Below are 18,643 nucleotides of genomic sequence, written 5' to 3' on the forward strand. Positions count from 1 at the left end.
AGACCTTGCTGCCTTATCGTTTTTCATAAAAAATGTTTATATTTAAAAAAAAATTTTGTTTCTTTGCAGATTTTTAAAAACTTTTTTAAACGCCAGTTTTTAGGAAAAATCTGAGTGTCCGGTTAATTTTGCACCCCAATGTATTTGTTCTTATGTATACGTATAAATCTTTGTTAGATGTTGAATTAAGGCCTCTATATTGCCCCATTGAGTATAAATATTTCAATACACGATCTTTTACGATAGTCCATTTGTATACATTTTACCAATATGCTGAGTTGATCTGACAAATGGAATCTGATCCCATAAACAGTGTTTCTTTATGCTAGAAGTCTGTTTCCGGGAGTGGAATAAAAAAAGCTTGTTATTAGGATAGATTTACTCCAACCCAAGTCATTTCTTCTAAATAGGCTACAAATAGTAATAATCATCCTGTTATATAGAAACACCTCTTAAATATAAATCGAAGTGCAGATATATAATTTACATTTGAAACCGACAAACCACAAATAATAATAAATTGTTTTACAGGAATCACCTACTCATATTTTCCATAAATGGAGGCACTAAAATAGAAAATCTTATTTCAAGGCCTACACCGTTAGAATAGCTATATTATTGAAGAGGTATGAATGTGTCTGCAAACTTCCTACACTTCGTTAAAGTTTCCTTCGTTTACTGTGAAATCCATAGTCGTATCATACAAGGAATAGAATATAATAAAAGTGGATAATATAAAATTTCTATTATTATGGAAGAAAGTAAAAAAAAATCAAAATAGTAATAAAACCATAGAAAATAAAATTTTATTAGCACATATTGAGAACAGACAAGAAACGCATTTCAACCATAATCAAAGATTGGACAGCAGCTGATAAAATAACATGAGGTAGGGCTGAAGACTAACAGGAGGACCAAAACATACGAAAAAGAAAAACAAAAACAACTGTTTATTCACCTTTATGACTGTATTATAATACAATATTTTTTGTTGCTGAGAAGCATTTCAAAAGATATACCTAAAACTATTTTAAATATTAAATTATATTATTGTAAATTATTAAATACACCGAACACATCTTAAAAATTCGAATAAATATTTTTATTTATTACCTAACGAAAGAAGGCCAAAACTAACTGCCTTAAAAGGTGTATGGAACAATACAACGTTAGAATACCATTCACTACACGAATTAACCAAAAAAGTCCACAAATATTACATTTACTCTAAGAAGAGGTATATGTCCACAAGTTAACCTCGATGGACATTCTTTACTCCAAAAGAATGACGTAAAATATCTAGGTATTCATCTGGACAAACGATTAACATGGACCAAACATATATGGACGAAAAGACTACAACTAGGAATTTTATACAGAAAACTACTGGATGCTGGGAAAACATTCACACCTATCGATCGAAAACAAGCTGCTGATATACAAAGTTATAATAAAACCCATTTGGTCATATGGTTCGCAGCTCTGGGGATCAGCTAGCAAATCTAATGTTATGAAAATACAAAGATTTCAATATAAAACTCTAAGAACAATCGCTAATGCCCCTTGGTATATCCAGAATAAAGCCTTACATAAAGATTTCTTCTTCTTCTTCTTCCTACTTTATAAATAGGCTTAATGCCTGTTTTACTTCGGTTTTATGCCTCAATTGACGTTGTTTGACCATCTTTTCCTCGGTCGTCCCAATGATATTCTTCCATTTGGCGATTTGTCTCTTGCTATTCGTACTATTCTATTTTCTGTCATTCTTTCGATGTGTTGATTCCATTCCACTTTTCTTCTTTTGGTCCACGCGTTTATTTCCTCTATACCACATCTCGCTCGTATTTCCTCACTTCTTACTCTGTCTCTTCGAGTTTGGTTTGTTATTTTTCGTAAGACTTTCATTTCTGTTGTTTCCAGTAGTCTTTGTGTTTTCGCCGTATCTGCTCTTGTTTCCGCTGTGTACGTCATTATCGGTCTTATTGTTGATTTATATATCCTGGTTTTCGTTTCCGTTGTGAGGTATTTGTTTCTCCAGATTGTGTTACTCCGTCTGCATTGCCCACTAGGTGGATCGAGTAGCTTGGTGGGTGATGTTGCCGGTCCCAAGCCCGGATAAAGGAGGAGGGTTGTAGGGTTAGGTTAGCAGCCTGCCATATATAAAAATTAAAAAAAACCTCAAAGAACCGGTGACGAGCCTCGGACTAGGATAGAAAAAAAACATAGAGATTTGCAGATATTAACAGTCTCTGAAGAGCGTAAAAGAATTTTGGTTGTGCGTGCATCCTAACAGCCTGACATACAAACTTCTCCACAACCAACAAGCGAAGAGGTTGAAGCAGTATGATCCCTTGGACCTACCAAACCGTTCCTACAGTAAAGGAAGCTGCGCCTTCAACAGCGCTCAGCCATTGTGATCTGTGCCGTTTTTAGTATTAGTGTTCGCGTATCTGTGTATGTGCGCATCCCACCGGTAAGCTAATATTTGTGTTATAATGCTTTGGTCACTGGACCTCACATCTCTTTGACATTGTAAAGACAAACAATTTTACTTATTGTTTTTTATTGTTGAAACAGATTGTAAAAAAATCTTAGATGTTAATAAAAAAAAGAGCTTGGAATGAGTGACAAATCACGGAAGAGTGGTGTCTTCTTCTTCTTCTTTAAGTTCCATATTCTATCGAAGGTTGGAAATCATCATGACTATGCGGACTCTGTTGACTGCCGCTCTAAAAAGTTCTGCACTACTACATTCAAACCAAGACCATAATACTATAAATTTTATTATTACATCTGAAATTTTACATCCAAGCTACAACCAGAACTACTTTGAATTTAATAATCAAATAAATACAAATAACAGTGCAGGACTTATAAAGGGTAATCCTCTAAGCCCATTGCTATATGTTTATGGATAATCTAGAAACAAAGATTTCAAAACATCCCTTATAAACAGTTTTTGTATTGATGGAAATACGTAGACGATTCACTCCATATTCATATTGAATTTACAATAGAAACAGAACAGAAACAATCCATAAGTTTTCTAGATATAAAAATTATTAGACTTAAAAACAAACATGAGTTCCCCGTACTTCATAAACCTACTAATACTTGACACGACTATACACAATTCATCATCCCATACTACACAACATAAATTGACGGCCTATCATAGCAGGTTACATAGATTAATAGAAACTAACATGTCAAAAAGCAACTTCGAGATAGAATTGAATATCATTAATCAAATAGCAGTCAAACAATGGGTACAACACACAAAAAATAAACAATATTTTAAAATAAAAACTACATAAGAAAGCTCTGAAATTAGTATTTCCTCCACCAAAACCCAGTACCTTCTGCTCGATTACATATACAGGCAAGATATGAACAAAAATAGCCAAGCACATAATAAAGAAAGAAATAACACCAGCTTCCAGAACAAACAACAACTGAAGCAACAAGAGTCAACAGAAAAAGCACTTACACAGTAGTGTATATAAACTTAAATGTGGCGACTGTCCAAAAACTTACACCGGTCAAACTGGTAGAACTTTTAACAAACGTACAGCAGAACACAAAAGGGCTTTCAATAATAGAAAGACAGATTCTATATACGCACTTCACATTCTAGATCTCAATCTTCTTTTAATGGTCAATTTCCAATTCTTCACATTCAAAATAAAGGCCTTATGCTATCTTTAGACATTACCAGACGAATGGAAGGCATGGAGAGGTTGGTGGTTGAAGGCAAGGTAGATGGTAAAAGAACACGAGGAAGATCGCCACTCCAATGGTCAGACCAAATAAAGTGCGCTACCGCGCCCAGGAGAGGGAAGAAGGGATAGCAACCATTCGTCAAATACCATAACGTCACCACATCCTTACGAAGGATAAAGGATAGAGGAGGAGGAAGATATCTTTATTAGAATCTATGGCAATAAACAAATTAAAAAATACAGACATAATTCTTAATGACCCACTCGAGACAAACAGTTCTCCCCTCCTCGACTTATTCCGTTGAAGACTATAAAGTGTAGACGAATAGTAAAAATACATCAATTCAGAAAGGCTGCCGAAACAGCTGTAGTAAAAAATAAATTGTAGTTTTGTGGAAGTGTGGAACACAAAATTTTCAGTGTTTTATCTTAGATAAAATGAATTTCCATTAAGTAACGGTCGAATCCATAACTTAGGCAAAAAATCTATTGAATAATGAGAATGTTGGTAAAATTGATGCGTTAAATTGGCAACGGTTATCAATAAATGATGAAGAAGACTGTAGGGCTGTAGCTGTATGATTATTTTATGAGATCGCTTTTGTTAAATACGGCAAAATATCAAAAAATTAAGAAAAAACTCTACCTGTGGAACCCGTAAACTGGTATGGAATACCAGCTCTACTATATTTATACATGCTGAAGAGGGTGTTCTGATTGTCTTACGACCATAGAACAGAATTGGATATTTGATCGCCGGCGTGAAGCTTTGAAGAATCTATACTTGTACGATATTTAGAAGTAAAATCAACTGCAGTATGTATTAAACAAACATAGTCTATTTCAATAAAATAAAGTTAGAATATTAGCTTCTTTGTCTACGCCTATGTCGCCGTTCGCAATCCACCTACGTGTCGGACAAGTTTCAAAGACGCCATATTTCTTGTCTCCTAGACAGTATGATGCATTGCAGAATAGCACGTAAAATATGAAAGTATCGTTTAAAATCAAACTAGGGCTAGCCATTTGTTTTCGACGTACCATTGTTTATTGTCATGGAAATAGCTTTCTGTCTAAGCATCTGCTTGGTGTTGGTGGTTGGTGATTTTTTATCTTGTGGTATGTCAGACATAACAAGCCACGCTTTCAGTACAATATGCAAAACAGTCATAACTACAAATAAAACATTGACACGTATTGTTTTCAAGTTATGTATAGTAAAAATTTTTAACATAGGTATATAAAGTATAGTCATGGCAGCGTTCTGAAGTTTAAATACATATTTTATTTAATTATTTTTATATGATATGTACATGTTAAACTAAAGGCACAAGGCTATTTTCTCTGCAAAATTTCAAATAGAGGACTGAAAAGTATTATAAAAATAAATAAATAAATTCAAATTATATTTTTCTTCTTCTAACTCTATTATCTTTTTCTTTCTACGGTCTTCGAACTCTTTTGCCATTCCACCGATATACCTATTTTGTTTTTTGTTTTCCTGTTTTGCGAGATATGCCATTATATTTTACCTGTATTATTCACTCGTATTAACTTTTTCTATATATATATATATATATATATATATATATATATATATATATATATATATATATATATATATATTATAAATTAATCCTGTTTTATTTCTTCAGAAATTTAGTGTAAATATTTCTCACGAAATATTAGCTTTTTCGCCAATATTTAACATGCTATGCTAACATTCTAAAGCTATGAATTTTACTTGACCCACATCATAAGCGTTTGATCCTATTACAAAAGATTATTCGAAAGTCGAATTGATTTAATATTCAATTATGCATTTAAACTATTTAGAAACTGTCTAGCGAGTATTACCCATAGGCTATTTTCGTTAAGTATACAAAATACAAAACAAGGGAAGTTTATTTTTAAAAGTTATGTCACCTGTTTAGAACCATGAGGTAATTTATTCTGAATAGAAAAAAAATACGAGTTGTAGCGCTGCCGTTGGCATAACATGAATTCATTAATAAATAACCATATTTATTGACAAAAAATGGATTCAAGGTTGACTTAATAACATTGAGATTCACATGGTTGTGTAATGTAGATTATATTAATTAGTGAAATGGTGATTAATGGGTACGACAAAACATTTGGTCAACAATGTAGTTCATGATTTCTGCCTGATGAAAATTTATTTTGTATTGTCCGAAAAATGTTTTCTTGCATCTTTATTTTATAAATAAACCTTATTTTTTACATACGGGATTTTAGGGAAGCGGGTAGCTATCGTACTAAAAACTGAATGGTCGCACGTCACGCGGCCGCTAACGATACTCTTGGGACACTGGGCGAAGTCTCATTGAATATCAGCCTTGTTCCTCTACGCGGGGCTCTACAGGAATCGACCAACGGTCCTCAGCTACTCGTTTGAATAAATATAAATACTCACCAACATACAAAGCAAGCACGATATTTAAGTACCAAAAACCTGACCATTGTAAACCAACCCTAATCAAAGTGCGTCAAAAATATACACCTCAACACTCTCTACCGAGTAAAGACTCGAAGAAGTGGAGGAAGAACTCGCAAAAGTGAATTGGGATATTGTGGGTATCAGTGAAGTAATAAAAAATGGAGAGGGTCTTATCACACTCTCATCAGGCCATTTATGGTACTACAAAGAAGAAGAATAGAAGAATCGACGTTCGGAGGCGTCGGTTTCTTTATTCACAAAAGAATTGCTAACATAATTGTGTAATAATCTACAGATAATTCCGAGTTCCAACCTCGAAAAGTTTATAATACCCATGTTCGTCCGTCTAAAGATCTGGTCTACTGGCAAGGATCGATCCCACCGTAAACCGATAATCTCAACGGAAATAAGGGCTCGTGCGACAATCGTAGCGAACTACGACTACCTAGTAAAGTCACATTGTTTTGAGCCTTTCGACTCTCGGAACTCCAAGAGATATCGTTGCCACCTTTGACTAAAAAGGATACGGCCTTAGAGGCGTTCAGGCATAATTCCATGGATGGTAGCTTCGAACAACCATTACTCGCTCGAGTAGGTGCGTCAACCAAATGTCCAAACCTGCGATTCCTCGAAGAGCTGACATTGAAGGATCAAAAAGCGACGTCGCTATGGACGCTTGGCCGCCACAAGCCAGTTATCCATGTGGTAACTTTTCTGACACCTCTTGCTGAAAACTCGCCAAAAAGATCGATAGGCCGTGCTTTCTAAGTTCCTATGCATACTGAACATCAGGATCAAGCCAGCTTTTGCTCTTTTGCTCTACGCGAGGTTTATGTCTTCGCTGATCTGGCCTTAGGACACCTGCGTTATTCTTTGACAGATGTACCGCCCCAGTCAAACTCCCCGCCTAGCAGTGTCCTCGAATCGAATCAGGATGGAGGTAAGTTAAAGCTCAAAAGGAAGCACACGAACGCTAGCCGGGTATCCGAAAGGCAAGCATTATCGGAACCATGAAACCGACGAACGGCACAACAAGAATATCATGATAGTCGCCGCCTCGTGAGCGAACGACGCACGCATTTCGCCTTACCGAGTAAGTAAAGAAACGATGATAATTTTATCAATAAACCAAGTCTAAAGAAGGGTAGTCTACTTAAACATCAAAATAAGTGTAAGATATATCCTAAAGATCGTTCAAGTGTACGTCCCTACTACAGGATATCCAGACGAAGAAGTCCAAATATTTCACAGTCAAATATCCTGTGCAATCAAGGAAAATCCTGGCCACTTCTTATTAATAGGTAGCGATTTCAACGCCAAAATAGGCACTAAGGAAGAATCCTCTGAAATAATATTGGGAAATTTTGGAAACGAAGGCAGAAATGATAGAGGTTAACTTTCCTTTTGGAAAACAATCTATCTCTATCAAATGAACAGCTTTTTTAAAAAGAAAAACCACAGAAGAGCCCTGATGGAAACAAAATGAACGAAATCGACTATTTCGTAACAAACAAAAAAGAATTAAAATCATGAATGTGTTGCTTGTGTGAGTCCATTTCAAAAGGTAAAAGAAATAATAAGTTAGACTTACTCACAATCAATTTAATTTAACTAATCGGACAACTATTGTCCGATTAGTTAAATTAAATTGATTGTGAGTAAGTCTAACTTATTATTTCTTTTACCTTTTAAAAAAGAATTATTTAAGGACGTAAATGTGTTAAGCCAGTGCAGTAAAGAGTAGCGTCAGTCGAGCTCTTACACGATGGGCTGACGACTTAAGAAGACAAAATAAAAACTGGATGAGAGTGGCGCAATATAGACGGGATTAGAAACACAAGGAAGATGCCTAAGAGGCTGGATGATGACGACATATAGGATTTAACTTGATAAAAAACTTATAAAAGTTCAGTTACTTGCAGAATTTATATTCTGGATGATTCATTGGTATGAATAGTTAGAATAAGTATGAATATCGGTTGAATAGCCTTTAGGAATGTCTATAAAGTAATTTTTCTAACCGAATAAACTAACTTATATCGCTTTAATATTAAAAGAAAATAATTTAAATAGGTATATATTCGACTCAAACTGATCAATAAAGATGTAATAACCATAACCGCCAACAAAAATAATATAATAAAAAAATCACTTACCAGTGTAACTATATCCCCTTTGCACTTGTCAGCAATCTGCCTCAGCCGGTCATACAAGAAGTCCACCAAGTACTGGTACCTCTCATTGAACTCGTCCAGCTCTTTGGCCACGAGATCGGCTCCGGAAGGCTGCCTGCTGTTCCAGACCGCAGCATTGGCATCGAGAGAAGGCTGGTACTCGAGCAGAGCTTCGCGGAACTTCTGCGCCCCTTTGCTCCATATCTGGTGTTAGGGTTAGAGAGGTTATGTTAGGTTAGGTTAGTCAAGTCAGTGCTATGGTGATATAAATAGGGTGAATATATAGTTATGTGTGACGAATTGTAAGCGAGTGATGTTTTTTTGGGTTTTGTATTTATAGAAACGTGTGTGTGAGAGAAAAAGACTAATCGGAGGTAAATGAAGTTGTTCTTGGTAATAAAAACTCATAATGTACAAAATGTTTTCATGTTTCTTATATACATACACTATAAGTAGCGATTTTAATTTATGATATTGTATGGTATTTGTATAGATATCAGTGTATCATATTGTATTATCGAATACCATTACATTAGGTTCACATTTCTTAATTGCGCATGATCAGGTTTTTTTAGTTCACTTCTCTACAGAAAAACAAATATTTGTTCTATTTACGAATTAATTATTTATCATTTTTTATATTTTTTTAGAGTGATCTACAGTATCATTGGCTAATGGGTTTGGGGTAACTTAGCAAAGTGAGTGAAAGAGTGAGAAAAAGCTCTGACTAGATGAAGTGAGTGATAAAGCGACTTACAAGATTATTAAAAGTTTGCCTTTTCTGTTCTTATGAGTTGTTATAATACAGGAGGGAAAACGTAGTTTAAGTCAGCATCTTAAATTTAGTTTCAGAAGTTTTCTATGACTATGATAAACTTGGTCCTCTTGAATGACCGATTAGAACTTGATAAAAGTTGGTCCAATCTGAAGCATTACTAAAAAAGTGGAAAGCTAAGGGAAGCCAATGTGATTAATAAATATGGGTATTGCAAATATATCTGAGAGAGCCAGGGCATGTAATGCGGATGGAAAAAACTTGCTCAACTAGAAAAACGTTCCTTGATAGACCTATTGTTCAAAGAAAACTAGGAAGATCCAGAACAAGGTTCCTTGATAACATCGAGGAAGATGTGAGACAATGGGAATACGTGCTTGGCGAAGGATGGCGATGGATAGGAGAGACTGGAGAGAAATTCTTGAGGAGGCTAGGTCCCACACAGGGTTGTAGCCAGAATGATGACGATGGTTGCAAATATGGAATATGACAAAATTATATGGTCGCCTGAATGCATATTCAGAGAAGCTTCTTGGCGAATATGAAAGTGGTTTTAAGCCTGGTCGATCAACAACAGACCAGATCTTTGTGCTAAGGCAAATACTGGAAAAAACCAATGAATTCAATATCGACACATACCATCTTTTCGTAGATTTTAAATCGGCCTATGATAGTGTCCTAAGAAATAAATTGTATGAAGCCATGGATGAATTCCACATCCCGATAAATTGATAAGATTGGTTAAGGCTACAATGCGTAAAGTTGTTTGCAAAGTCGAAATACAGGGCGAATAATCACAGGCATTTGAAACGCATTTTGGGCTGCGACAGGGAGATGCGCTGGCGTGTCTCCTTTTTGGAGACACGCCAACATTTTTAATAAACCATCCTAAATTTTGGTATATGCAGATGATGTTGACCTAGTTGCCCGCACAACACGCAAGCTAGAAGAAATGTATACCACCTTGTCAAACGCTTCAAAAAACATAGGCCTGCAAGTAAATGAGGAGAAAACTAAGATAATGGCATCAACACCCAACAATAGAGCCAGAAACATGGGCCACCAATTCACGGCTGATAATTGTACCTTTGAGGTGGTGGACAAATTCATATACTTAGGCTCCCTGAAAACCAAGGAGAACGTCATGACGGAAGAAATCAAACGAAGAATAATCCTAGCAAACAAATGCTATCTTGGACTGAGTAGACATATGAGAAGCAGAAACTTAAGCCAAAAAACAAAAATAACCATACACAAAACCCTTATACAATCAGTTCGGAGACATGTACCATTTCCAAGGCAGATGAAAACCTCCTGCTTATATTTGAACGAAGGATCCTGAGAAGAATATTCGGTGGCATCTGTGAAAATGGTGTTTGGAGAAGGAGGTACAACTAGTATCCTTTATAAAAATAGGAAGACTAAGATGGGCAGGACATCTGACAAGATCACAGCAGAACAACCCTCCTAGAAGAATCGTTATGTTACAACCTGTGAGAAGTAGAAGTAGGGGTAGGCCAAAACTCAGATGGAGGGATGGTGTAGATGAGGATGGTAGAAAAATAGGCGCATCAAACTGGCAACAGTTGGCAATGGATAGAACTGACTGGCGTAATAGACTTGGGAAGGTCGAGGCTCTTTTATAGGGCTGTAACACCAATGATGATGATGACTATGACAAAATGGAGATTATTAATATTAAGTAGGTACATACTAGTAACAGTTCTCTAAACTTTTATTAAAGATAACGTGGTTATCGAACAACTGAAACGTATCCACTAGATCGGTTTATTAGGCGTAACATATTTTACCACATGTTAATTTTATTTGGTGGTAATTTATCTAGATAAGAGTTTATGGTAAATATATACTTGAGATTTTATTATGACTGGAGTTAATTTTAAAACATACGATGGCACGGGATATAAAGAGCACTAAAAAGTTTTTTATAAGATTAAACATCAAAGATTTTGGACTGGATAATTCAAGAGGTTTAACAATAATATCTGATAGATCACGGAAATAGCTATGATATTTAAAACGTAAAACGATTAATAAAACAACTGTGGACGACATGTGTGTGTAGTAAAGTTTAGACATCTGTAAGTCTGCAAATGGACTATCTAAGCTCTGACGTCATATTGGGCGGGAAACCAATATTTCCAACTTCTTATGGGGCAAATACACACAGATTAGAAATGTTTGGAAAGATTTTTAAGATCCCCGTCCATTGTGACGTCAGACTTAGGTAGTCCATTGTGTAGCAAACACATCAATAGAATTTAACAAGTTGACTTGTTAAATTCTATTGGTGTGTCAATAGAATTTAACAGACAGCTGTCAAATTTATATTCTTTCCTATCGCCAATTACAAACAACATTTATAGGTTACAGATCATTTTCACAATTATTTCAGATATTTTTTTTGAAATCGGTTTTCCGATTGGAAATATAAATGCCAAAAACAAATAATATAGATAATGCCAGTAATATCAAGTGTAATAAAGGTTTAAAAGACAAAATCTTTTAGCGAAAGCCGCTATCGCTTTATTAAATTAATAAAGGTTTAGTTATATGTTATATACGATACTTGAACGGCTGTACTTTTTAATTTACACATTACACATACACATTCTATATTGCAAATTTTAAGAGAAGATTCTAAATTCTTTAAAGCTAATTTTTAGAAAAAGCCCTCCACTGACCCAAGATTTATAGTGCTAAAGTGCATATTTATATACATTAATTGAGTGAAGTGTTGTGTGGAAGGGTTAGGTCTTGTTAAAATAAATTTTTTATATATATTTCGTCTTGTCATCTATAAACTAAATAGTCTATTTAAAAATACACTTTCTCTGTTAAATATGTAGATTTCTTTAAAATGGTTATTTTTAAGTCTGATCTAACTATGTATAATCAATTATATCCCCAATATTGCAGGAACTATGGAATTTTAACGCCAAGAAATAGAATAACAGGAAGAGCTTCATTGCAAGCTAATGAGTAGAGTCATGCTCATCTTGCAATTATTCCCCTTAGAGAATCAATTCAAAGTCGATGGGAAATATATGAAAGTAAAAAAATATTAAAATCTGAAAAATTAATAAAAGATTTGTTTATAAAAGTTGATACCACTTTTTGAGATGGGGGACCTACATATTCGTGTTTAGTGAAAAATTTGACATAAAATAGAATAGTTTTCAACTATCCACTCTTCCATACATACAGCTACCGGACTATGTGGGCAAAAAATCTTTAAGGGTATAAAATCGACATTTTTTGACCTGTGGCACACCCATAATAATTGTGGCATTGTATAAATACACAATAATTAAAAATATTTTTCATTATATTTAGATATAGATACCTAATATTAGGATTATGACAAAAGTAGACGGAACGAGTCTGTTGCGAGTAGCATGCGCATACAGGACTATATCTGCGGCGGCCTTGTGGACTATCACGGATTGTGTTCCTCTGCATGTGTTAGCAGTAGAAAAGAGACATCTCTATGAGAGAAGAGAGCATTTGACAACAGCTATAAAAAAAAGAAGAAAGGGAAAGATCAATGGAAAGATGGCAAGAAGAGGGGAACAACAAGGTAGATGTTGCCCAGTGGACCAAGATGCTGATCCCGAGCCTAAGGGACTTGGTGGATTGTCTGTTTTAGAGCGTATCTTCATAGGTTCAGAAAGACAGATACAGATAAATGCCTATACTGCGAATATTCCGACATTGTTACTCACACAATGCTGGAGTGTAATAGAAGTACAGTGGAGAGAAACAGAATGTATAAAGAAATAGGTATGAACCCTGTGACTGTAAGAGAGAAGATCGTGAAGATGACGGGAAGTACATCATTAAAAAGGAAGAAGAAGAAAGAAACACCAACCAGGCCAACGACAGAGATAAGATCTAATTACTATTTTAATGGAAATAAGCCGCAATTGAAGGTTAAAATTAGTTTATTGACGTTTGAATCTTTGATCTTTGATCTTGCACTGATAACTTGTTTATACTCCAACAATTAATAGAAAAAAGAATAGCGGTGGGTACCGAAGTACATCTAGCCTTCATCGACCTAGAAAAGGCGTATGCTACAGTTCAAAGACTTAATTGTGGCAAGCTTTACAACATTAGTCCATACCTTTTAGGAATAATCACAGAAGTATACAAGGATAACACTGCTTACCTAAAAATCGGAAATAGACTATCAGAGCCAATAAAAGTAACTAAAGGACTAAAACAAGGATGCAGTATGTCACCCTTACTGTTTAATTTATATATTGAGGCAGTCCTCCAAAATTGGAAAAACCACTGCCAGGGAATGGGGATCCCCATAGGAAATGACGTACTGTTCTCCCTGAATTTTGCGGATGACCAAGTCGTCCTAGCTCAAGATTCTTATGATCTAGAATTTATGATAAAGCGTCTATACAGAGAATATGTAAAATGGGGGTTATAAGTCAGCATGAAGAAAACAGAATATTTAGTTGGCTTGGGAGAAACCGAAATTAAACACCGAATTAATCAATGACGTAAAATTGTAGGATGTCTGAACTCCTTATGGTGGGATCGCAACATTTCCAAAAGGAACAAAAAAACAATAGGGCAAACCACGGTTGAATCAGTTCTTTGTTATGGCTCTGAAGTATGGACAATTAATGCAGACCTGTAGAGAAGATTGTTGGCAGTTGAAATGGATTATTTAAGAAGAAGTGCTAGAGCATCAAGGCAGGAAAGGAAGACCAACGAATCTATAAGAAATAACATGAATACTACAGAAACGGTCATTGACAGAATAGAAAGAAGAGGTTCAAAATGGTTTGGACACCTATTGAGAATGCCTGACGAACGATGGTCCCAAAATCTTCACAAATGGAAGCCCCCTGGAAGAAGAAAAAGAGGTAGAACTCGACGCTCATGGAATGAAGGAATTAAGAGCGATGGAATCGAGAAGTTTGGAGGAGGAGCATGACTTGGACCGGCAGGATTTGCGGAGGAGAACGGGAATACGGCGATAGCCATCTCCAAACTGTATTATATTTACAAGTTGGATTAATGTCAAACGTCAATAAACTTATTTTAACCTTCAATTGTGGCTTATTCCCATTAAAATACTTTACTTTAAAATGCCACAAGAAAATAGCTTCAGAACAATAGATAAGATCTAGATAAGAGAAGGGAGTGTTCCAAAAATGTCGTCAGCCTTACAGCGGCCACCCCACTTTCTGAGTACGGTACGTGCGACAGTCAAATGCGCACAAGTAAGAGAGGGTGGTTTTAGTTGGTGGGCAGGATAATAGATACCTGAATCTTTGACACTGCTATCTTTAGTACTTTAAATTAAACTAAAACCCAAATTTTAGGAACTCAAAATGGAGATAGCATAAAAAAATTTCAAAACCCCCCTCAGACAAATTGAATTGAATGAAAGATCAAAAAATATTACAGAAACTATTAAAGCAGAAGAACAAGGTTTTATTATAGGAGAAATTATCGAAAAAATACAGTTGCTAGTTCTCTGATAAGAAATCTTCATGAAGTAAAAATAGTCAAATGTAAATATTCGTCGAAAGACAGCTAACAAATGAAAATCTACTTTAATTATAACACCATGGACAGTTAATTAGAGATAAAAATAAAGAAGTCAGGTCAGATTTAAATATCACTTTTTAAAGAAACATTTATGAAATAACCACCACATAAATTATATAAAATCTTCAAATTTAGTTGATAATCTTCACAAATTTGCAAAATTATCTGCATAACCGTAGATACGTATGTACATTTGAAAAAAATATTTACCAAATTAAAACTTAAACAAAGATTCCATAATCTAAACTTCAATAACCCCGTACGATTAAGTCTTTTTGATGTATTTATTTATAACCAAAAATATCTAATTTATCAAATTAAAAAGTATAAAACAATTTTATTACAACAAATATTTATTGCATTTTGATAATTATGTTTGATAGTTGTTCAATCGACACCATTTAAATTCGGAGAAGTACAAGAGAACTGATCTCTTAATTAACTTTTATTATAACACTTCATAAATTATTAATTAGATAAATGTTAAGTGATATGAACAAAAAGCAATAAAATTAACTTTCTGACAAATACTTTATAAAAAGAAACGATTAATCAAATCAATACAGAAATTGTAGTAATGTGTATAACTGTATTATGTTGAAAGATTTTCACTGTGGGAATCAGCGTACCACTAATCCATCGATCAACTCGATTCACTGATTCAAAGTTGCAGATTCACTCTGAGTTTTATACTAGTATATTAGGAAAGTTTCTTGCTGCAGTATGGCTCGAACCATGCACCATATAATTTTTCTTCTTTGCGGAGGTTGGCAATTATCATAACTTCTGAATAACTGTCACTCAGACTAATCAAAAATCTCCACTACGCGTTGGTGTTAATACCGTTCCTAAAGAATACGCGCATATCTCTCTGCTCGAACTGTCCGTGTCAAAGTGACTGACAAACTATTCATTCTCTTCATTCCTCAAGCAGGAGTTCCAAAGGGCTCAATACTAGCGCCTATACTTTATACAGTTTACAAGAGCGGCCTAACTCTCCCCAACAACAGATCCGAAAACAATCTTCTATGTGCTGGCGCACGGCCCTATTCTGAGCAGGACTTCCCTACCAGTATGGAAGGAAACGATTTGTATTCGACAAGGTTCAAGCACACCTCGATTCCATCGTCAGGTGTTGCAACAAATGGAAAATAACCTTCAATCCAATAAAAACTCAACTTATTCTATTTAGAAATCCCAACTCCATCAAACAACTCGGGGAAGACAACCAGATAATGGATAAAGACTTGAATTCAGAACATCATTGTCTCAATAAAAGAGATGACGGCATACGGTTACCTTGGATTTGGAGACCTCTTAAAGAAAATATCGTCCGTTCCACCCGACAATCAAAATCCTACTGTCAAAAATGTTCGTGCCAATCCCCGCGCCAATCACCATGCTAACCCCCACACAAACCACGTCACTATTAACGGTATAAATTAACCGTTAAGGACTTGAAAACACTTCAAATATCTTTAAGCGACTACATAATTTTTGTCCGATTCCTAGTAGGCACTATAGTAAGTGCCTTTCTGTCTTCGAGTTTGTATTCAAGCTACTGCGCTGATTAGCAACAACTGATACTACGAAACTGATATAGTGGGACGAGAATTCAAATTTTTAGATACAAATGCAGAACATTAACAATTAAGCTTAATAATTGTTTACTCCACATTTATATTTTGTATCCGTTACCAGGATACAAAACTTACTTATTTGAAAGTTCTGTGATATTATTACTATCCTAGGTAAAAAAAATTATCACGTCTTATTTTTGATTATAAATAAATACTTTCACGTTTATATATATGTATACTTTTATATTCCGAATATTACTGATGGTGAATGTTTTTGTAGTATCTTTGATTTTAAGATTGTTTAAACAGCAAAATTGCAATCTTAGAGAACAAAAGAGAAAACTCTAAATCTTGTGTACGCTTGTGACAGGAGATCAAATTTAACAAGTCCTCACGGAAAATGATAAAAGCATAGTGCGTACATTGAATTAAAAGGAAGCAAACTCAAACTAAACAATACCTAAAAGATTAAAATGAGCTTAACCAAAAGTTTACCAGAAACAATACAATATTAAAAAGAGTTTGACAATTCTTGAGTCTTGAAATAAAAGGATAGCACTGAAGATTTCATTTGCGTTTCCAATTTGAGTTTAATGATGCTAGGATAGTTCATTGATTATCTTTACAATCTGGGAATGTTGCAAAGTGTCTGAGGCAATGGGAAAGAACATTTATGAGAATGGGTGTGGATCAGTGTATGGCGCAATCGGAATGGATGCATTTCAAATATCATTGGGAGTATCTCGTAGAGATAAAATTGGGAATGATGATATAAACCGCCGATGGTTCTCTGGTAACAAATATAGAAAGCAGATCACTAATATGATACTGGCATTTAGAAAAAATTTGAAGACACAAGGCTACCAAAGAAATATCGACATGATACCGACAAAGCAAGATCCAACCATATACTATTTCTTTAGTGGTGAAGACTCCTAAAGAAATAATAAAGAAAGTCTACGCTACGTGAGAAAGTTTAAAAGAGCCTTATCCCACAAGAGAAATATGAGAAAAATGTTGTAAGCTGTACCTTGTGTCCAAAAATACACAAGTTAGGAGATCCACTTACGGACAGAGTTAGTGCTTTTAACTTTGTAGAGTATCAAAAGTCCGATACGTTACATTTTGTCCAAATTTCGTTATTTTATAAAATTTTAAAACATCCCGCCCAAAATCTACCAGTACTGAACAATGAAGCATTCGTACCTATTGTATACCGGTGTCCTAATATTAATTATTCATAAGCTAGATCACTAAGCACGGTACACAAAAATGGCGCCCAACATGGGCGCTATTTTTGTGTGCCATTCCTAGTGGTCCAGATCATGAAGAATTAATCTTAGGAAACCGGTACAACTTTGTCCTTCAAAAAAGAAAATCATTTCATTACAAAAATCAGAAGTTTAGAGTATATTTTGTGGAACTTGTGATCAAAAATATATAGGACAAACTAATGAAGAAATCTCCGCCAACTAAAACGAAGAATCAATTTTCATCAGCCTTATTCACACACAAACATACCACAAGGTACAAACTAGAACTCAGTTGTTATAATAAACTTGTAGATATCTCCTTTAATTATGTTGTATCTAATTTAATAAATATTCTATCTAAAAATCAAAGACACTACAATAAAACATTCACCATTTATAATTTGAAATGAAAGAACATGAGTTTGAATTTATGTCAAATTGAGCAGCAGTAATATGAACTATTACCACTGGCCAATATTATTAATGAAGCATTTTCTTATAAAATATCTATATTTTAGCCTACAGATGATCGTGTTTCCTAAATCAAGTTAGTCAATTTTAATTTTTTGAGGAAATACTGTAAAGCACCATCAATATTTGCTAAAATTAAAGAATAATATTAAAATAAAGTGTGTCTATTAATAAAAATGTAACCTCTTAAACTTATGTAATGGTATTATTTTCTCAAAAAATAAAAATTACCTAACCAATACACAATGCTGGATAAGAAGTGTTTCGATTCTAATGTAATATTGTGTATAACTTCTTTTCCAGTATTGCGACTTTAAAAAAATTTATTCCCGTTAATCACAAATTTATACAAATCGATTAATCGACCAACTACTTGAATGTTTTCTAACATTTACTTATAGATAAACAGAAAAGCGATATTAATTAAATATTATTTTACAAGTAAAGAATTTAATGCTAATATAGATACTATTTGGCTGTTGTTAGAAAATCAATCCACATTTAAAAATGACGTTAAACACAAATAAGCTTCGTTCCAATTAAGCTGGAATAGATTTTGCCCAAATTTTTAGAAAATTTCCTATTTAAAAACATTTATCAACAAGTCTG

General features: G+C 34.4%; 1 protein-coding gene across 35 annotated transcripts in view; it reads right to left on the reverse strand.

The window, feature by feature from the left end:
* The window catches only part of shot (dystonin-like protein short stop), a 733,882-nt gene that overhangs the window by 184,052 nt on the left and 531,187 nt on the right, over nt 1-18,643 (reverse strand). For all 35 annotated transcript variants that reach the window (XM_072531672.1, XM_072531664.1, XM_072531657.1 and 32 more), the window contains one exon: nt 8,340-8,561. In XM_072531672.1, coding sequence (XP_072387773.1) covers nt 8,340-8,561 — 222 coding nt within the window. The remainder of the gene's footprint in view (nt 1-8,339; nt 8,562-18,643) is intronic.

This window comes from Diabrotica undecimpunctata, chromosome 5 (assembly GCF_040954645.1).
Source record: "Diabrotica undecimpunctata isolate CICGRU chromosome 5, icDiaUnde3, whole genome shotgun sequence".
NCBI lineage: Eukaryota > Metazoa > Arthropoda > Insecta > Coleoptera > Chrysomelidae > Diabrotica > Diabrotica undecimpunctata.